Consider the following 18,598-nt stretch of genomic DNA (forward strand, 5'->3'; position numbering starts at 1 on the left):
TGAATGTGTTATTTTATGATCCATGTAAACAGTTCCATTCTACTTTCTGAGAATGTTGAAGAAGTTGACCCCAGATTTAACCCGGTTTGACTCAGTGAGCGCAGGGAATAAAACAATACTCCCCCCGCCCCCCATCACAATCCTGATTTTCAGAATTCTGAAGGGTAAAAATGAAGCCAAGGCAACCTGTTCCTAATTTGTGGTCAAGGCTGCCTTCTGAGAGAAGCTTGATCTGTTGCCTAGAAGCAGCTCAAAAGAAGAGAATGTGTGTTGGTGAAATTCCAGTTAAAGCTAGGTGAAAAAATTAATAACCTTGCTGAGAAAAGAAACAGTAATGGTCTTTATAAGCATTTTGGCTAAAAGTTCTCAATTCATAAAGAATTTTTCTCTTAAGCTGGGTTGGCTGATATGACTTCCTGCAGCATGTAATGATTTTTAAAAAATGTTTGAATCCCTCTGGTATAGCTCAACTAAAGTATTGCCTTGTTGTAGTATTTGCCAATAGTTTTGACACACACACACACACAAAGAGAGAGATTATTGTAATATTTATTTATACCCTTCCTTTTTCCCTGGTGGGTCTCAAGGCGGTTTACAGATAAAACAAGAATTGCTAAAAACATAGGAAAAATATTTTTAAAAAATAAACATCAATAGAATTAAAACTACATACATATATAAAATCTGTTTAAAAACATACAAATAATTACAATAAAAACAACACAGCACCAGCCTTTTCATTAAAAGCAGTCAGTTCCCCAAAGCCTGTTGAAACAAAAAAAGTCTTTGCCTGCTAGCAGAAGGACAGCAAGGAGGGAGCTAGTTGTAACTTCTCCAGGGAGGGACTTCCACAGTTTCAGAGCAGCCACCACCGAGAAGGCCCTCTCCCGTGTCCCAACAAGCACGTCCCCCTGTATTATCTTCATTCTAGTGCATGACTTAGAGATCCATATTAGACTATAGATGGGGAATTGGTGGCCCTCCAGAGATGTTGCTAGACTACAACTCCCATCATCCCTCACAATTGGCCATGCTTGTTGCAGTTAATGGGAGTCCAACCACATTTGAAGGGCCACAGGTTCTCCAACCACATAATAGGAACAACAAGATGGCATTTCACAACCTTTTAATCTCCTTTGATAATGTACCATAAGCTAGAGACAATCCACAAAACTGTTGTGGGGCATTAGATTTTGTTCTCATAGGCAGCCTGCCATCTACCAGGTCAGACTGTTTTGTCTATTTAGCCCAATATTGTCCGTGGTGAATGGCAGTGCCTCTCTAGGCTAGGGTTTCAGGTGGAGGTCTTCCACATCACCTGTTTACCTCTCCTAAGGTGGCGGGGACTGAATCTGGTACTTTTCACGCATGCAGTTGCAAAGCTTCTGCCACAGAGGTGTGGTTTTCTCTATCAGGGGTCCTATGTGCCGCAGAAGTTGACCAAAGGAATGAGCTCTCCTCTCTTCTATTCTCTAGGCTTGAAGGCATATTTAAATTTGTCGCACTGTGTTGTATGATTCATTTGTAAAGCAGTTGATGTTGAGATTGGTGCTGATTTGTCATCTTCCTGTCCCCTCTCATCTCTTTCCTTTCTCTTTCCAGAGCTGTAGTTTTACATATGGAGACGGTGCTGATTCCCCAGCAGTCCAAAGCTGCCGGCAGGGGAAGGAACTAAAAGTTTCAGTGGAAGATGGCGGACACCACACGAGCCCTTCCCTGAAAAAGAGCCCCGAAAAAGAAGGCAGGAGGCTGGACGGTGCTGTGATGGAAGCTATGGAGGAAGAAGAGGAGGTCGCAAAGGACAGATCACAGCACAGTAGATCTCAGACACAGCAACCGAGCACAGGTCCTGCATCCCGAGCTGCCCGTGGCAGTAGCACATCAATTCCTTTCATTGACTGCAGTGATGTAGATAGTGAATATGACCTCCTCAGAGGGCAGATAACCCGTTCACAGTCCCAAACAAATGACAATTATGAGGGTGATTCGACCAGTGGTGCCTACATTGATTATAGAGGTGAAAATCGTAATAGAATTAGATACAGGGATTCTTCCATCTCCTCTATAAAGGCATCTTACCATCTCACTGAAGACTGCAATGATGGCAGCCCTTCTAGTATGTCCTTCTATGTTGGTGGGAGTCCCAGAATCCCACGGCACAGCACTCTAGTTGATGAAATGTTTAGAGGTCCAGATACCCGTAGTCCATTGGCTACTCCCTTGCCTTCCAGTAGCAGAGGATCAAGTCCTCACATGAGTTTCAGTAGAGCAGGCTCCCAGAGTTACATCTCCGAAAACGGGCATGACTGTAGGGTTAGGAGTAAAGATGATGACACTCGTTCGTATAGCTGCCACGGTTACAGCAAGCGCTCCCCAGTCTCGCAAAGGCAAATGGAAGTGGTTTCACATGTGCGCAACAGATCTGAAACAGACCCATTTATCTTGAGCCAGGTATCTTCCACTCCAAACCAAGACTATAGAGCAGATAGGTATCATAAAGGAGGGACGGTTAGAATGGTCCCTTCACAAGGCAAAAACATGGCAAATGGTGTGCCAGCTGCTAGTCAGTCGAAGCAAAGCCCAGTTATACAGTCCTTGTATGCTAGGGGCATGATGGACCATATGTCTACCATCCAGATATTGGAAGGTTCTACCAGCAGTGGAACGGAGTCTAGTGACTCAGATTCAGAAATGGTTAATCCTTTCACCCACCCTCTTGTGTTTGGAAATCCCATAGTGCTCAATTCATCCCCTATGCCAAGGAACAAGTATTCATTTGGCAGCCTCCAACTAGAGGAAGAGGTAGAGGATGTGTCTTTGGCCCTCAGTGATGAAGATGGTGTTCATGTCTTCAGTTGCTGAGAAAACCAAGCAGCACTTCCAGGAATAGACCAGCCTAACAGGAAAGTGATTTGTTGGAAGGTTGTTCATCGAGTACATAAAGCAGCATGTCAACCTCTTAACCTTCTCCTTTGGAGAAGTTAGAAGGAGCTACTGCTATACAGAGAGGTGGTGAAATCTACTAGCGGCATGTGGATTTGAATGGGGCGGGAAGGAGACCTGATTCCTCATCTAACAACCCTGTTAGTAGATTTGTTCATTAAGAAGGAATCTGTACTCTAGTTGTGTGTCATATTTAATGAAGTATAGGTCAGATAGAGATGACTTGTAGCCCCAACCTATTAATTTTTACTTATAAGCATCTCCCACTGTTTTCAGTGGAACTTAATCACAAGTAAATGTACATAGGATTTCAGTGTTCGTTATTCGAGAAGCAACGTGATTTGAGTTCATGGTACACACATGTGCTTTTCTCTCCTTCTAAAGGAGAGCTTGCTATCCAGTGCCTCAGTTTAGAGTTTAAAGTTTTACATTGCAATCAAAATGCAAAAAAAGAGGATATTATCAAATCTAGGCATTGTTAAAAATAATAATAAAAGAGTTTTTGAAGGAAGCAATACTATAACCACAAATCATTCTTATGCTGAAAGTATGAAAAGTTGCATTTGTGAGCTGAACAAGTTTTTTCCTATTTGAACATGTTGAAGAATATGGAACATGCAAACTTTAAATAGGGGGGGGGGATGTAAGCAGTCTTTTGAAAGAAGCTCAGTGGTACGTTCCTGTAGTTATTAATGGGCTCGTTTAAACATCAGAAATCATAATTTCTATACATTGGTTGTAAGATTGCTTTCAGCATAGTAGATCTTACTTGCAAACGTTCTTCTTGGGTATTTTGTCATCATTAATCACGGGGCCAATTCGAAACAGGAACCCCAATGTATCTAGATCAGATGCTGTGTTAAAGCAGGCTTTACACATGCATCCCTAGCTGGTTGAGAAACCAAGTGTACATACATTTTCAGACATGGTTCACATCCTGATCAAGCCGTTTCTGAAAACTAAGCAATCAGCTAATTGGGAGGGCAGTAGGATACTAGAGTTAGTCTCCCCCACACACCACCCAACTGCTGGTCAGTGAGAGCCTATGTGGTGTAGTGGTTAAGAGCGGTAGTCTCGTAATCTGGGGAACTGGGTTCGCGTCTCCGCTCCTCCACATGCAGCTGCTGGGTGACCTTGGGCCAGTCACATTTCTTTGAAGTCTCTCAGCCCCACTCACCTCACAGAGTGTTTGTTGTGGGGGAGGAAGGGAAAGGAGATTGTTAGCCGCTTTGAGACTCCTTAAAGGGAGTGAAAGGCAGGATATCAAATCCAAACTCTTCTTGTAATTATCTGAAATGGTTTTGCACAAGCAGACCCTGCCAGCTGCTGCATTCTTGGACACGGGGGTCAGGTAGACTCTGAATATTGCATATCTAGCAAGGCATGGGATGCTCCAGTCTTTTTTTCTTTTTCATTTAACAATGTAATAAGATAAAGAACATTGGAATCAGGAAATCTGTAAGGAGTAAGACAAATAATTTACCCTGTGTTTCAGGAAACTCTCTTGAGTAAAGAAAAGCAGCAAATCATACCCATTGACCTTACCACCATTGCTAAATGTGTTTAACTGGGTCAGAGGGGAAGTATGTGAAAAAGTATTCTCAAATGAATGTGTCAGAATTAAATAACAGAGGACAGCTTTAGCTGAGTACAGTTGATTCCAACTATTCATTCATTCTCATGAAAGCCAGTTACAGGACATCTTTTAATCCTGAGCAGTTCTATATTTTGATGGTTTTAGATTTTTATAGAACAAAATCGATGCGTTTTATAACCTTTTTCTGATGCCTTGAACCAAGACGTGTTAAGTGGTACATCTGAGTGTAAGAATATTTTAACAGAACTCAATCTATATAGTTGCCTAGTCCTCTTCAGTATTTTACATATTCCTAGAACAGGGTAAATGGCAAGGATGGGCAACATGTTTGCACTATAGACTGCATTGGAAATACTTGCCATTGCATCAGCAAACATATTTCTGTGATTGTGAGGGCTGTTTTTTATTTAATGGGAACTGGGATTTACAGGATTATATAACAATCCAAAGGGTTAGGGTTTGTTTTTTTAAAGGCCTTTGGGATGCTGGCATATGCATAGGAATATTTAACCTCCTCTCTCTCGCGCGCGCGTTTTTGTTATACTAATGTGAAGTTCAGTGCAGATGTAAATGCAGTTCAGATGTTTTGTTTAGTTAGTAGACAAGAGAACAAGTAATCAAATCTGTGACTTTGTGGTTAGGCGGCAGCATGGGCTAATAAGGGAAGGTTTTATTTAATGTTGTGCTGAGAAGGTGATCTGTGTTTTGGGTTTAGAATAGTTTGTCAAATCATTGCCTTTAACTACTGAATGTTTAATTTAAAGCATAACTAAACAAAAACCCACTTTGGAAAGTGTAGATAGAATGTACACAGTGTGTTCTTTATTGGCATGTTTGCTGACTTCTGGCGATTATGGCATAGAAATAACATATTGTGGAGTAAAGCGCTGGCTTGTTAGGTGCTTTACAAAAGCACTAGTTGTTTCAATTATTCCCCCCCCCCCCCGCCGCCGCCAGGCATTCTAGAGCAGATTGCACAATAGTTCATTTCCTCCTTAAGCTAAAGCATCTTAATGTTATGATTAGAAGTGGCCATTGGTCTACAAAACGTCTATGTTGTGGTGATGATGTGGATTCAGTGGAGAATGTACATTACCACCTACCGTTGTGTGCGCATTCACTAAGCATTGCAGAGAACGTGCAGAAACGAAACAGCATAAATAGGATTTTGTATTACCCAATCCAAGTGCATAGCCTCTGCATGATGTGTTTGGGGTCCAGGGGGTGGGGGGGAGAGAAATGGGGTATTCCATACATTGCCAGTGAATATGCATAGGAAACCCACAAGCAGAATATGAGTGCAATATAGCCCTCTCCAGGTTGTGATCCTTAGTAAGTGCTATTCAGAGGCATACTGGGCCTCATTCTCATGCAATGCTAAGCCTAACCAAGAGTGAGCAAGCATACAGGTATGCCATTTTGCTCCCCTCCCAGTTGTGCTGCTGCCATGCTACCCATAAAACATGGTTTGGATTGCCATTATGTGCAAACCTGGGCTAGCGCTTTGTCTTCCCCAAAACAAACAACAAGCAGGAAACGGAAAGTAACCTTGGTGGTTGTTTGTGGTTTGCTGGAAGTGAGACAAGCAATTGAGTTCATGTGTGATGCTAGGCCACATGAATGGCTTTGTGCCAGGTCGTACATCATCAGTAGGAGCAGGAGAGAAGCAAAGCAATTTCTCTCTGGGTACAAGCACACTTGCTCATTCTCACTAAGCCATGATATCGCTTAGAGCTGCATGCAAACTAGACCATTGTTTCTGATGCTGGAGGCAATATATAGTTGTAAGGGCTTGCACCCATTGATAGCCTTGTCATCCGCGGATTTGTCCAACCCCCCTTTTAAAGCCATATTAAAGTCTCTGCATCTTGTGACAGGAAATTCTAAAGTTTAAATATGCCACTGTTTGAAAAAGCATTTCCTTCTGTCTAAAATCTCGCATCATTCAACTTCATCTAATATTACTAGAGACCACCATCATGCTTCTCCTTGTACTTGCCTTTTCAAAAATACCTAAATGTTGTAGCCTTTTCTCATAGGGAAGTTGCTTTAGCTGGCTGATCATTTTGATAGCCCTTTTTTGGCACCCATTCTAGCACTGCAATGCTCTATTTGAGGAGCGGGAACCAAAGCTGCACGCTGTATTTTGAGTTGCGCCATCGATTTGTAGAGAGATATTACTAATCACTTTCATGAAATTTGCCCCTCTCACACTAGATTTGCATTAAAGGCATCGTGTTATAGGCAGCTCTATTTTTTATTATGATTTCTTTTCTAATGATTCCTGATTATTGTCCTTGTTTCAGTAACAGAGATGTTACCTTGATCAATACTTAATTATATAATGGTGTTTTCCATCACTGAAATATCCTCAAAGGAAATGGCACAATTTAGCTTTACCACTAACCATAGGGCTGGTATTGCCGTTTCAGCCACATAAAATCATGCTCTTGTTTGTTTTTAAATTTACAGTCCTATTAAACAGTGCAGCTGAGATAAAAAATATGAATTGTGTAGCTTAAGCACATCAGATTCCGAATTGTAACTTGTAAATATGAAAACGACAAGCCTGTTGCCAATTAGAATTCTCATTGTTGGTATTCACTGCTTTCTTTATGTCTGCTCTCTGTGTTGTGCATAGAGTTAAGAGTAAATTGGAAATTTGCTACTAAAGCAAAGTAAAATGGGCATTTTTGATGGTGGGGAGAATCCCAAACTGAGGTCCACTTTAACCATTCCATGAAAGTAGCAAAAGAGGAACCATTATGGGAGTGACACTTCCTGTCTTCCTGTCTACTTTTCTGGCTCTTATGGGGTGACAGTTGATGCACATTTACCCTAGAGAGAGTGGTGCACATTCTGTCTTCTTCATTTAGAGATTGAATAGCTTGCACGTTCACATGAGTCATAAGTGTTGGGAGAGGACACACAACCAACAGTTCTTTTCTTGTCACTTCTGTGGGGCGTACAAAGTAAACCCAAGTCAAAAATAATTTCCCAAGTATGACATGGTTTCCCCTTTAAGTCTCTCACATGCTCTGTGATATTTGGACATGCCCTGCAGATTTGTTTTCTTATCAGTCCTAAGAATCTACAGAATCTTTGTAGCTGTCCATACATTGATCTTCACTTTAGATTATTACTTTTTAAATAAAAAAGTTGCACTTCCTTTTAAGGCTCCTCTTAAAAAATTAATGTAGTATTAGTAGTGTGTGGCAATCCATATTTTTTGTGTCTCCATTTTTTGGAAGGCTCACTTTCTAAATACAGCAGTATTATTATTCTTTTTTATGAACCCACCCACCCCCACTCTCAATCATCTGTTCTATAGATGTGGGTCCCCCCCCCCTCTATAAGATTCTTGCAAAGGTTAGGAATAGCTCTGTTTCTCTGGTTCTTGCAAAGCAGTCTAGTATACCCACCCTTTCGATGGGTTTTCATCTCACTGATGAGGAGGAGCTTTTTGATTACTTGTCTGTTGTGCTTTATAGAAAGATCGTTTTTATCTAATTATCTGTTAAAGCAGCTCTTGCATTTTACTTTTTTCAACAAGGGGAATAAAGCTCACGTCAGGAATCTGTGCAAAAGAGCATTTGTGAATGAAAAGCAAACGCTCTGTTTTATATTTGCATGGAGAGCATGTTACTCAGCATAGGGTCGCCATATCCAGACAGAAAAGTTGTTGGGCTTTTTTGCCAGAGCTGTTGGGCTTTTTTTGGCTGCAGTATTCTTGATATGTCCGGGAAATTCAGGACGTATAGCAACCGTAACACAGCAGCTGCAGCAAAACGCTCATGACGTCATTCAAACATTACTTTTTATGCAGAATTTACAACATAATTATCAATCTTGGGCTTGGAAAGAGTTACCTATTTCAGAGATCACTTTTCAGGAAGGGCACGAAATACTGCACTCCCAGTTTCTTATCTCCACCCCACCCCTTATTGCTGTTCTGATAGATCTAATATACAAACTTTGACTATGTTTCTTACGATTGGCACTTCCCTGATATATTTCACACATTGAATTATAGGTTTGAAAATTCAAAACTTAGAAAATACCAATTCAAAAAATTGCTGGGGTCTTCATTCTCATTCTTGTCATTTGTTTAACAATGGTTTGTTGGTTTGTTTGTTTTTTTAAAAGAAATATACCACTGTATGTTTTTTTCAGCATGTACCTCTATGGGAGGAAAAAGCCTTTTTCCATTGTTCTGTCTTTATACTCAAAGCATGGTGTATCTTCTGTTCCTTGCATTGTTTGCCACGCTACCCCAATGACCTTTTGCTAGAGGGGGAAATGGTCCACTTGGAAATGCAAATATCCTCCTAGCACAGTGATCCTGCATTCATCTATAAAATTCATTATTTCGTGGTCACCCACTGCAAGGATCCTATTTTGCAATAAATAAATAAAAAATGGAGAAACTGATGAATAAACGAATGTGACCTTCTGCACAAATATTTGGACCGTGGTGATGATATGGAGCCACCATGCCCTTCGCTTTCCAGTGAAGGCAGCACTCAAAATGATTTGATCCATTACAAAATTGCTTTTTAGCAGGATCACTGCTTTCTTAGGGAGATGTGAAGCCAAAATGGACAGTAGCTGCAGCACATGCTTGCTTGCACATGTGGATTGGACCAGTGTCCTAGACTGTTCAAGCAAACATATTCTGTAATGTTTAATATGCATCTTATTTAGAATTAAGCAACTATTTCTACATGCATGTGTGCTTTAAGGTACTATATTCAGACCACTATTTTTTTTTTCTCTGTTCCTTTTTGTTTTGCTTAGTTCAGCGATGGAAAGAACAAAGATAGACAAGGGACATGCTTCACGCCTCTAAAAGCCCCCCCCACCCATATTGCTATTAGACTTGTCATGATGTACATTATTTTCCATCAAAGGGTAATCCGTTATCGGCTAACTGCTGCAGTTACTGTCCAGTTTTGTACCTGCCACTGTCTAATACTATTATATATCACTTCAGCATGGATTTTTGTACCCAAGAGGAAGGGGTTCCTGGCTACTAAACCTAATGCTGAATTTGGTGACTGTCTGTAAGCATGTCAGGCTGAAGTTATCCTATGTATGCATGACATTAATTTCGTTTTGCTTTTTTATTACCTGTACTGAAGGCTTTACCCTTTCTAACTGGTGTCTTGCTGTAAAACTTTTCCTTGCTTAATTGTTGCTCACATTGTTGACCCAAGTGCAGGGGGACATGTTCATTGGTACGATGCGCCATATTTTCAAATCATGCCCTATCACCACTGTCACGGGTATCCATTTCAAGCCTTAAGAACCCCAAAAAACCCTTTGTGTCCTTCCTCTCTCGTTTATCTCAGCAAGGCAGCTTCTGTCCCATATCTTTGCTGAAATTGCATTATTTTTATTTTATGTTACTTTTGAAACCTCTTGCTGCATCTCCCCTTTGAAAACCTCTTGTCCAATAAATTAGCTCAAGAGGAAGTTGTGGCATTGCACATTCCATAGAAATTGTAAGAGGGGATGCATGACTTCCTTGGGCCCTCTGCACTACACATTTAAAGCAATATTATCCTTCTCTGAACCATCAAAGAATCCTAGGAACTGTAGCAGGAACTCTGGGAATTGTAGCTCTGTCCAGGAACCAGGGGAGATCTTCCTGATTCAGAAATGGAATACTCATCTGCCGCCAAAGACATGGGCCTCTCTCTCCCCTCTCCCCCACCTTTGCCAAAGGCTCAGAAAGGGATGGAGGGGGCCACACAAATCAGCCATTTCTCTGTTCCTTCTTATAATCTTCGCAGGCTCCTCTTCTTTAAATTGGGAAAGGGGAATCTGTGAAACAAAAGAACACTCAGAATTAATTCTGTTTTAACGGTCTTGACACCGGTGAGGAGTGTATGAACTCAAGTACCTTAGCTATAGCTGTCAATAGTACCTTTATTCGTTATTATTGAGTGCTGGTTATAAATCTACATTTCTTTAACACGTTCTTACTGAATGTGTCTGCTTTCCATCAGTCTTTTGAGTACGTTGTCTGTTTTCATTTTCTTTTTTAAAGAAAAGGTTGTTAGATTTTTTTGGTGGTGGTTCTTTAATTAAAAAAAAAAAGCTATGCAAAAGCCAATATAAGCAACCTGTCCCTACCCCATGCCAGCACTTCCACATCAAATTTTGCTTGAGGCAATCCTTATTTTGTTGTTGACGATCTGAGGAATGACAAGAACACCGCTTGATTTTCAGGTTCTAAAGTCAATCTGGATGCTTTGACATGAAGCTAAAATTACCATTCACCCTCCATTTTATAGTATGAGGAATGTGGAATGCATCAGTTTGATTTAGAGGCATTTGCATTTCTGACTCTAGCGTGTACCAAGGAAAAAAATTAAATAACCAGCATTTAAATATTTTTGAGGTCCAAAATAGCAATCTTACGAGTATCCCAGTTCAGTGATGCAAATTTTTTAGTTATAGAAGTCTAAAGAAAATTTTAATCTTATTTGAAAGCCTTTTTTATAGACTTGCTATGAATCCTTCTAGGGATTAGTTCACATTACACATCATCTACATTATTCAGCTGGGCATCAAACAGATTGGGGTGGGGAGTTATGCAGACATAGATCTAAGACAGTACAATCCTATGTGTAATTACATATGGATTAGTAATCCAAATGCTTGCTTGGGGTTAAATATTTATATAAAGACACCCTTCGAGGCATCAGCTGACTCTTTGCTTATGTGGAGAAATGAGTTTTGAGAGAGAAGAGTTCCAGGGAATCTTACTTTTTTTGGCCAATGAATAAGCTTTCTACCAGGAAAATACTGCATTCATTACTTCAAGGCTAGAGTTACGTCTTTATAGCTACCTTACAGCCCCCTGAAATATCACTTGTTTTCTACAGGGCAATTATATATGTGTTCATAGGAAGCATTTCTCAAAGGTGCCCCATTTTACAGAAAGGCACCATGTGAGCCGTTCTCCCAAAGCTAATATGACTGAAGTGAACTTCAAATCATACAATATGTTTGTAACGTGTTGTGATTTTCTGCAACTCCTTGTAGGAAACAGACTTTGAAGACTGATAGATGGTTATTAAGGAGAGAAGCCTTCCATCTTTGTTCTCGCATGAGCTCTTGGAAGTTACATAGCATTTCTAGGATGTAGCTTATCACATGTCTTGGTATGCATTGTGATAAGTTCAAAGCAGTGCATCTGCTTGACAGACAAGGAGCAAAAGAGTTCTGCTTAAAAGGCGAGGCTGATTTTAATCTAGATCATGACGTACAGCATGGAGAAAATGCCGTGAAGCCTTCTGTCCATTTTAGTTCCTAGCCTTTGGCCTTCAGTAGATAGAAAGATAGATAATTTGTCAATATTGGTACAGATATGACATCCAATAACTCTCACAACTGAGGCAGAATTTGCAATGTAGCATAAGATAAAGCAGGCGTAGGTTATGCTGTTATCAATCAAGCGGCCATGAATGCTTAGGAATTGTGTCTGACCACAATGGGGTCTTTGTGAAATTAGAAGGAGCAATTTATCATCTTCTTTGTCCTTAAAAGCAAGGAAGGGGTACCAGGTAACAGAGAAATATTTCTGCATTTTGACTCCTATGGCCTGTCCCTTGCTAATCCCCAGATTCCAGTCCACCAACCCTGTAGCATAAAATGTGTGTGGCATCTTCCACACATGCAGCTGCAAGTAAGAAAATGATTAGATCTCAATTCTATACAGTATTCGTTTAGTCTCTTCTTCCCGCATATTTTGACAGGGGAAAAACACTGTATTAATTAAGCCTTTGGAAACGCAACTATCTTACATTTGGTGGTCACTGGGTGATATTAAATTAAGAACGTTCAAAGGAATCCTGACTTTATTTGCTGTGAACTGTCCCCAACCAAACCTTGGTGGAGTTTGGATTCAGAGAACTGCGAAACACCAGTTCTGAATTGCAGTAGGCTGCACAGAGAGACCCTTTGCTGAGGTGCTGATTAATGCCTTTGGAGCTTCCATGCAATCTAGCTGAGCCACGAGTCAGACAGGAACCCTCAACACTACAGCAAGTGTTTTGATGGGGCAGCCCAAGCATTTGCATCAGGCTGCCATACGGATGCCCTCCTGTATAATGGCAAATACACCAGTTGTTGAAGATCTAGAAAAATAAAAACAAGGTTGTTGGTCATGTATAGCTGCTACTTCCTATGATTAGCTGTGGCCAGTCCGTAAACTTAGATTTCAGATGCTTAATTTCCGAGAAGCAGAAAACTTCACATACGGATGCTAATGTTTCTTTTCTTCTGTCATGTGGGCAGGCACGGTGCCAGAATTTCTGTGTTTTTACTACATATTTGAGGTGATACTATGATTCTTGTAGGTCTTTTGTACATGTTGTTTGAAAACATACCAGTTGTAAACTTAGAAAATACGATTTCCTGACCTTAGGGTCCCTCCCTTCTTCTTTTTCTTATAACTGCATTAATTTTATTATGAAATTATTGTATACAGTTGTGTACTAGTGTCAATAAAATTGACATTTGTGTAACAAGCTCTGGCTTTCTCTCAGATTTTCCTGAGCATCTGCATAGCCTGGAATTGTGGGTAAATTTATTTCATTGAGGCATATATATATATATCTACAGGCAAGTATCCCATTTGCTCTGCATAATTTGCTTTGGTGCTGATAAAGATGATGAGATAAATATGAAACTTGCTAGTGCAACTCAAAAATCTATACACCATTTAGGTCCTGCTGAAAAACGAATTGATCATAATCTCTCTGAATTTTTGATGCTGTGCTATATTTTACTGGGGCTTCCAAGATAAATTTCAGATGAAACTTCTTGATATGTTTGTAATAAAGAGCCTATCATTTGTGCGTGAACATGATGGGTATTGTTAGCTGTACTAGCTGGCAGCTTATTTGTTTCCCTAAATTAAGATGCTTTTCTAAAGCATGAAGGAAGATTAATGGGTTGCAGAAATATGTGGTTGGAAATAATATAGTGAATGTGAGCTTGATGACTACTTTATGTCAAAAAGAAATGGTAGGCTTCATCCAAGAAAGGAGGACAGCATTTAAAGCCCTTTCGGGCCATTGTCTTTCACGTAGCCACCAAAGTGTGCAATTGTCCATTTTCACGCTTTTTTGTACACTTTTCTTAGGCTTAACAACAGCGAACATTTTGAAGTGGTCCTTCCACATGCTTTTTAAAAAATAACATCTGTTGTATCAATGTAATGCTAGCATTTCAACCCCAAAACAGTCAGAGGAGCGTGGAATAACTTGACAAGGTACACTGTACATATTTATGTTGTACGTAGCAAGAGGGCTTGAGTAGTTTGCTCCCTTTGTTCTAGATGTGACATTGACATAGAAAGTCACTTTCCTCCTCTAGATTCTGCTTTTTCTAATGCTTATTCTGTTAGCACCCTGTGAAATAATTTTAATCAGTTGCATTTCTGGAGTTTAAGTTTGTAGGAGGGTGAATAAAACGCCAGTTAACTATAGGGTAACTCTCTCTGTTTCTACATTTATTATGTAGTAAAACTAATAGTAGAGCACACAGAAATTTTACAGCTTTGACAATGTCCTCTTTGGACAGTATTACTCTCTCCCACACAACTTGACTGCTTCTTAAACATCTCATATTTTTTTCTGTTTACAGGATTTCCCCAACCATCTGAACTGAATCCCACCCCTATCCCCATTCGTTTCTATTTAGATTAAGTGATGAGGAAGACAATGAATTTTCAAATAAAAATGTGGGGCGAGGATAGAGCAGGACACTTTGCTTGTATCTCTATGCATAACAAGTGATGGGGGTTGGAGTTCAGTGAGAAAAATGTCTGTTTCTTTGGGTGCTGCTAATTGGGTAGTAGTACTAATGGATGATAAAAACCATACATTTTGAATTTATAGTGAAAGCTGCAAGCTTTACCCTTTTTTTGAGCTGGCTGCAGATCGGACAGTTTTATTGCCTACTGGAGCTAAGACCAAGGTCCTTTGACCGTAAGGCCCAATTCAAAGTTATGAAGATGAACAGGTCTTAGCCTCCTATTCATGTTCTCCCCCATTTGTGTGCAAGAGGAGGAGGTTTAAAACTTCCCGTCATGGCTTTGAACAAAATGCAGTTTCCTCTTGTGCCTGGATGCAGGAAACAGTGACTGGTTTTAACCACGGTTAATTGGTTAATCCGGGATCTGAAACCACGATTTGATCCCGGTTTGCTTCAACTAACTTGAAAAAGCCAGTTCCTATAGTCAGATATAGTGGGAAGCTGGTTTGCTTAAAACTAAAAACAGAAGCTTGAAAACTTCTTCATTTTGTTCATGAAGGGGGAGATGGAGCAACAATAGTTTATTGTGGCATCTGAAATGTGTGAGTGGAATAAGATCTAACAACAGAAGCTCATACACCCCACAAAGCTGCCTCTCTAAAGCTGTTCTAACTTGATTCACCACATGCTAGGAAAGAAGCAGATGCTCAAGCAAGGCTACATTCTTCTTTCTTCACTGCTGTAATACAATGTGAATCTTACTCAAGTCTGTTCTCCATACGCACTAAATAGGCAGATTAGCTCTTCACATAACTAGTAGCTCAATTTAACTAGCTGGAACCATCTCATTTACATAGGCTGAGGTTCTTGGCTATAATTCTCATATATGCTAAAAAGTCATATTTCTAAATTATTCTGAATTTTACTCTGTTGTTCCTTCAGCAGGCTCTCTCACGGGCAGCCCCCACCTTTCAGAACTGTCCATCAATTCCCAAGGCGGACCAGCTATGACAAATGCAACGTTGTCTCCTAATTTGAGTCCTGATAACAGGCAAGCTTCTCCATTAGTCAGTCCTCTGATGAATGACCAAACTGGTGTCCGCACTGATGATGAAGAGGAAGTCAGGAGGAAGGTACTTGATGCTCTTACCATTTTGGTTACGATATCTGGCATGTCTAAAACACATTGGATTATAACTGCATTTATTATTCTATCAGATTCAGTCCAACCAACCTCCATTTTTTATACAAGGAACTAGCATATGCTTAACAGAGCATAAGTGTCTGCTACTGATTTTTTTTTAACACTTAACAGATCTAAAGGGCTCAAGCAGTGATCTTTCAAAGTCACTGGGCTGCTGGGAAGCGAGCCTTTGATTTGCGGCATTTCCTTTCCACAAATGACTTCTCTTTCCTTTTTTAACTTTAAAAAAAAACAACCTGAAAAATAAATTCCTGTTACCACAAAGTAGGTGATGCAATGAATTTGTGTGCTCAAATTGATACAGTGATTCACAAGTATAGGAGGCCACATCTACCAGAAATATTATCCATCTACCTCTGATGTTGAATTACACCATCAGCAGATTCATGTGGTTGAGCTCTTGATGCACTGTATTAGTCAGACCAAGGGTGTCTGCTCATATTTGAATGCTTCCTCATAGATGCAAAGAAAAGCTTTCTGTACATGTTAGGGAACAGGGTTCCTATCTTCTCCTACACACCCCAAATCCTTTGGATTCAATGCCCTTTTCTTCCTATTAATGAAGGAATGGGTTTCTGTGCAGTCAGTTTGAAACGGGATCCAAAAAACCCCTTTTCCTCTTTCTCCTTTGGAGCATTTCTAAAATGCATTAACTTGAGCTGTTGAGCAAATGCATAACAAGAACAGAGCTGTATAAACAAAGCTCTCTCCTTTATCAGTCACCCCAAAGGATGACCTTGGCTGTTCCAGTGGAGTAGGGATGACACGTCTAGGTCTTATCTTACATTCTGAACACACTCTGACGCACAGACCTAGTCCGGGAACAGTGCCAGAGTGTGTTCTTGGAGTTGGTGACCTCTTGCTCCAAGATAACAGTATAGGAACAGGAATACCCTTTTATGGTCAGAAGTACAGGAAGGAAAACCCTTTTATGGTTAAGAGCAGGAACATCTGTGATGTCAACCTGCGTGTACAAGCTGACATGACTGGATTTCTGGGGAAGGGGGGAGAGGGTGCCTGGAGGATATATATACTGCATGAAATTGCTCATTTCTTTGGACTTGCTGTGGACTGACCACGCAAGTGCCTTTCTGCTGCTCCGGGGAGCAGAAATAAAGAACTCTTTCTCTGAACCAACCCTCAGTGTCACTTGACTTCCTTCCTCCCGTCTGGGAGCAATGCAGAGCCCACCAATTGGTAAAGTCTAATAAGGCTACATTACCACCTTACTAGGTCCCCTTTGCCTGATGCTGCTTACACCCACACCAATAACATGCAACGCTCTGCTCTCCTGTATTTCTTTCTACTCTTGCTCTCAGTCGCAAGGCACGATTAGGCAGCTCTTAGCCTTGATTGTTCTAATGGAGCACACAGCAGGGTTCAGCTGCCTTCCTTGACAAGGCAGGCAAAGTGCATGAAGAATGAAGTCAAAAGCCTAGAAGCTGATTTTCCATTCCACGTGTTGGGTGGTTGGCTGACTGTACAGCTGATTTGAGCTTTTTCCTTGCTCTTTGTAGATGGCCAAATCACAATACATCCACGTTTGACAAGGCCCCTTTGACAACCATCACAATGAAGAAAACCTGGGCTGCAATCCTGCTTTGTGCTTACTAGAGAGCAAGTGCCAGTGAACTCTTGATTACTTCTGCCTAAGCTTGCTTAGAAATGCTCCAATGTTGGCTGCAGGGTGTGCTTAGCACATCACTGATCGTTGGATGGAGGCAGGGCAATAAAAGTTGTTGCGCTGCCTGGAAGAGTTTATGTCTTTAGGATAAGGAAGCAGGACACCACACCATTAGTTGAATGCAATTTCTTTATATGTAAACCTCAGAGCTTTCCTTTGCCATTTGTGAATCACGAAATTCATTAGGTTTCTCGGAGGTATGACGTGTACTTCTTGCCTTGTTTGGAATACGGATATGAAGTCATTCTTGGTCAATTACTGCATGGAGTGCTAACTGTCCTGCATGCAAACAGTTCTTGCCCATATTTACATATATGGAGGAAGCAGTATATGCCCCTTATTGTATCCTAATACTGAAAATACTAGGTACATATAATCCCCCAAAAAATCTTGATCAATTCCTGATTGCTTCTCTCCTCCCCTCCTTCACTCCTTCGTACAGAAAGAGAAAGCACATAGAGATATATTTTTTGCTTTTCCACAGGGTTCAGACAAATGTCACATCCAGGAGAATTGAAATGAATCTTCTGACATTTGCATGATTTTAGATGGTACCCCCCCCCCCAAGAAAATCCCCAAAATTCCATTAGAAAACTCTATCAGAACAAAGCTTGCAGTGGCAGACTGCACCGTAAAAACCACAGCTCCGGTGCTTTTCAGCACCACAAAAATGACTCAGGGCACAGATCCTCATGGATCTTTGGATCTTCTTGATTCTTTTTTTTTACATAGGATGACAACAGATCCAGGAAATTACAGGAGGCTTCCATGGGCATGGGAGTTTCTTACTATTTCGTGGTGGTTTTGAGAGGGTCCTTTGAAAAACCATGTTCTCACAAATCCTGCGTTGGAAGCCCCATGACCATAAAAAGTTATCCTCAAATCTTTAGTTAAAATTTCATATTTCTAGAACATTTTCCAGTGAAAATAGGGACATCCTAGGGAAAAGTGGGACATTCAGAGATCAAATAAGAAACCGGGACGGCTTCTTTAAATCAGGGATGTCCTTGGAAAATAGGGACACTTGGGGGTTCTGCAGCCGCTGTGTCCAGTTGTTTAAACTTGTTAACGTTTTTGTGGTGTACTATGATTTACTGTCTATTTTGTTGTACAGCAACTTGATTTTTTGTATGAGAGAGCAGTCTAAAACCATTTTTAATAAATACATAGCAGCTAAAAAAATTTCATATTTCTGAAAATATACAGTGATACCTCAGGTTAAGAACTTAATTTGTTCTGGAGGTCTGTTCTTAACCTGAAACTGTTCTTAACCTGAAGCACCACTTTTGCTAATGGGGCCTCCTGCCGCCGCTGCACCGCTGCTGCACGATTTCTGTTCTCATCCTGAAGCAAAGTTCTTAACCAGAGGTAATATTTCTGGGTTAGCGGAGTCTGTAAC

The 18,598-nt window shown here is 40.6% G+C and overlaps 1 protein-coding gene across 14 annotated transcripts in view; it reads left to right on the forward strand.

Annotated features, from left to right (window-relative positions):
• The window catches only part of FARP1 (FERM, ARH/RhoGEF and pleckstrin domain protein 1), a 194,590-nt gene that overhangs the window by 136,301 nt on the left and 39,691 nt on the right, over nt 1-18,598 (forward strand). For 8 of the 14 annotated variants that reach the window (XM_083501135.1, XM_083501142.1, XM_083501139.1 and 5 more), the window contains exons 13-14: nt 1,603-1,846; nt 15,257-15,444. In XM_083501135.1, coding sequence (XP_083357261.1) covers nt 1,603-1,846; nt 15,257-15,444 — 432 coding nt within the window. Of the gene's footprint in view, nt 1-1,602; nt 1,847-15,253; nt 15,445-18,598 lie in introns of all 14 variants that reach the window. The other 6 variants (XM_083501138.1, XM_083501131.1, XM_083501143.1 and 3 more) reach the window with 1 other exon arrangement.

Source organism: Podarcis liolepis (assembly GCF_965112155.1).
Source record: "Podarcis liolepis genome assembly, chromosome: 4".
Lineage (NCBI taxonomy): Eukaryota > Metazoa > Chordata > Lepidosauria > Squamata > Lacertidae > Podarcis > Podarcis liolepis.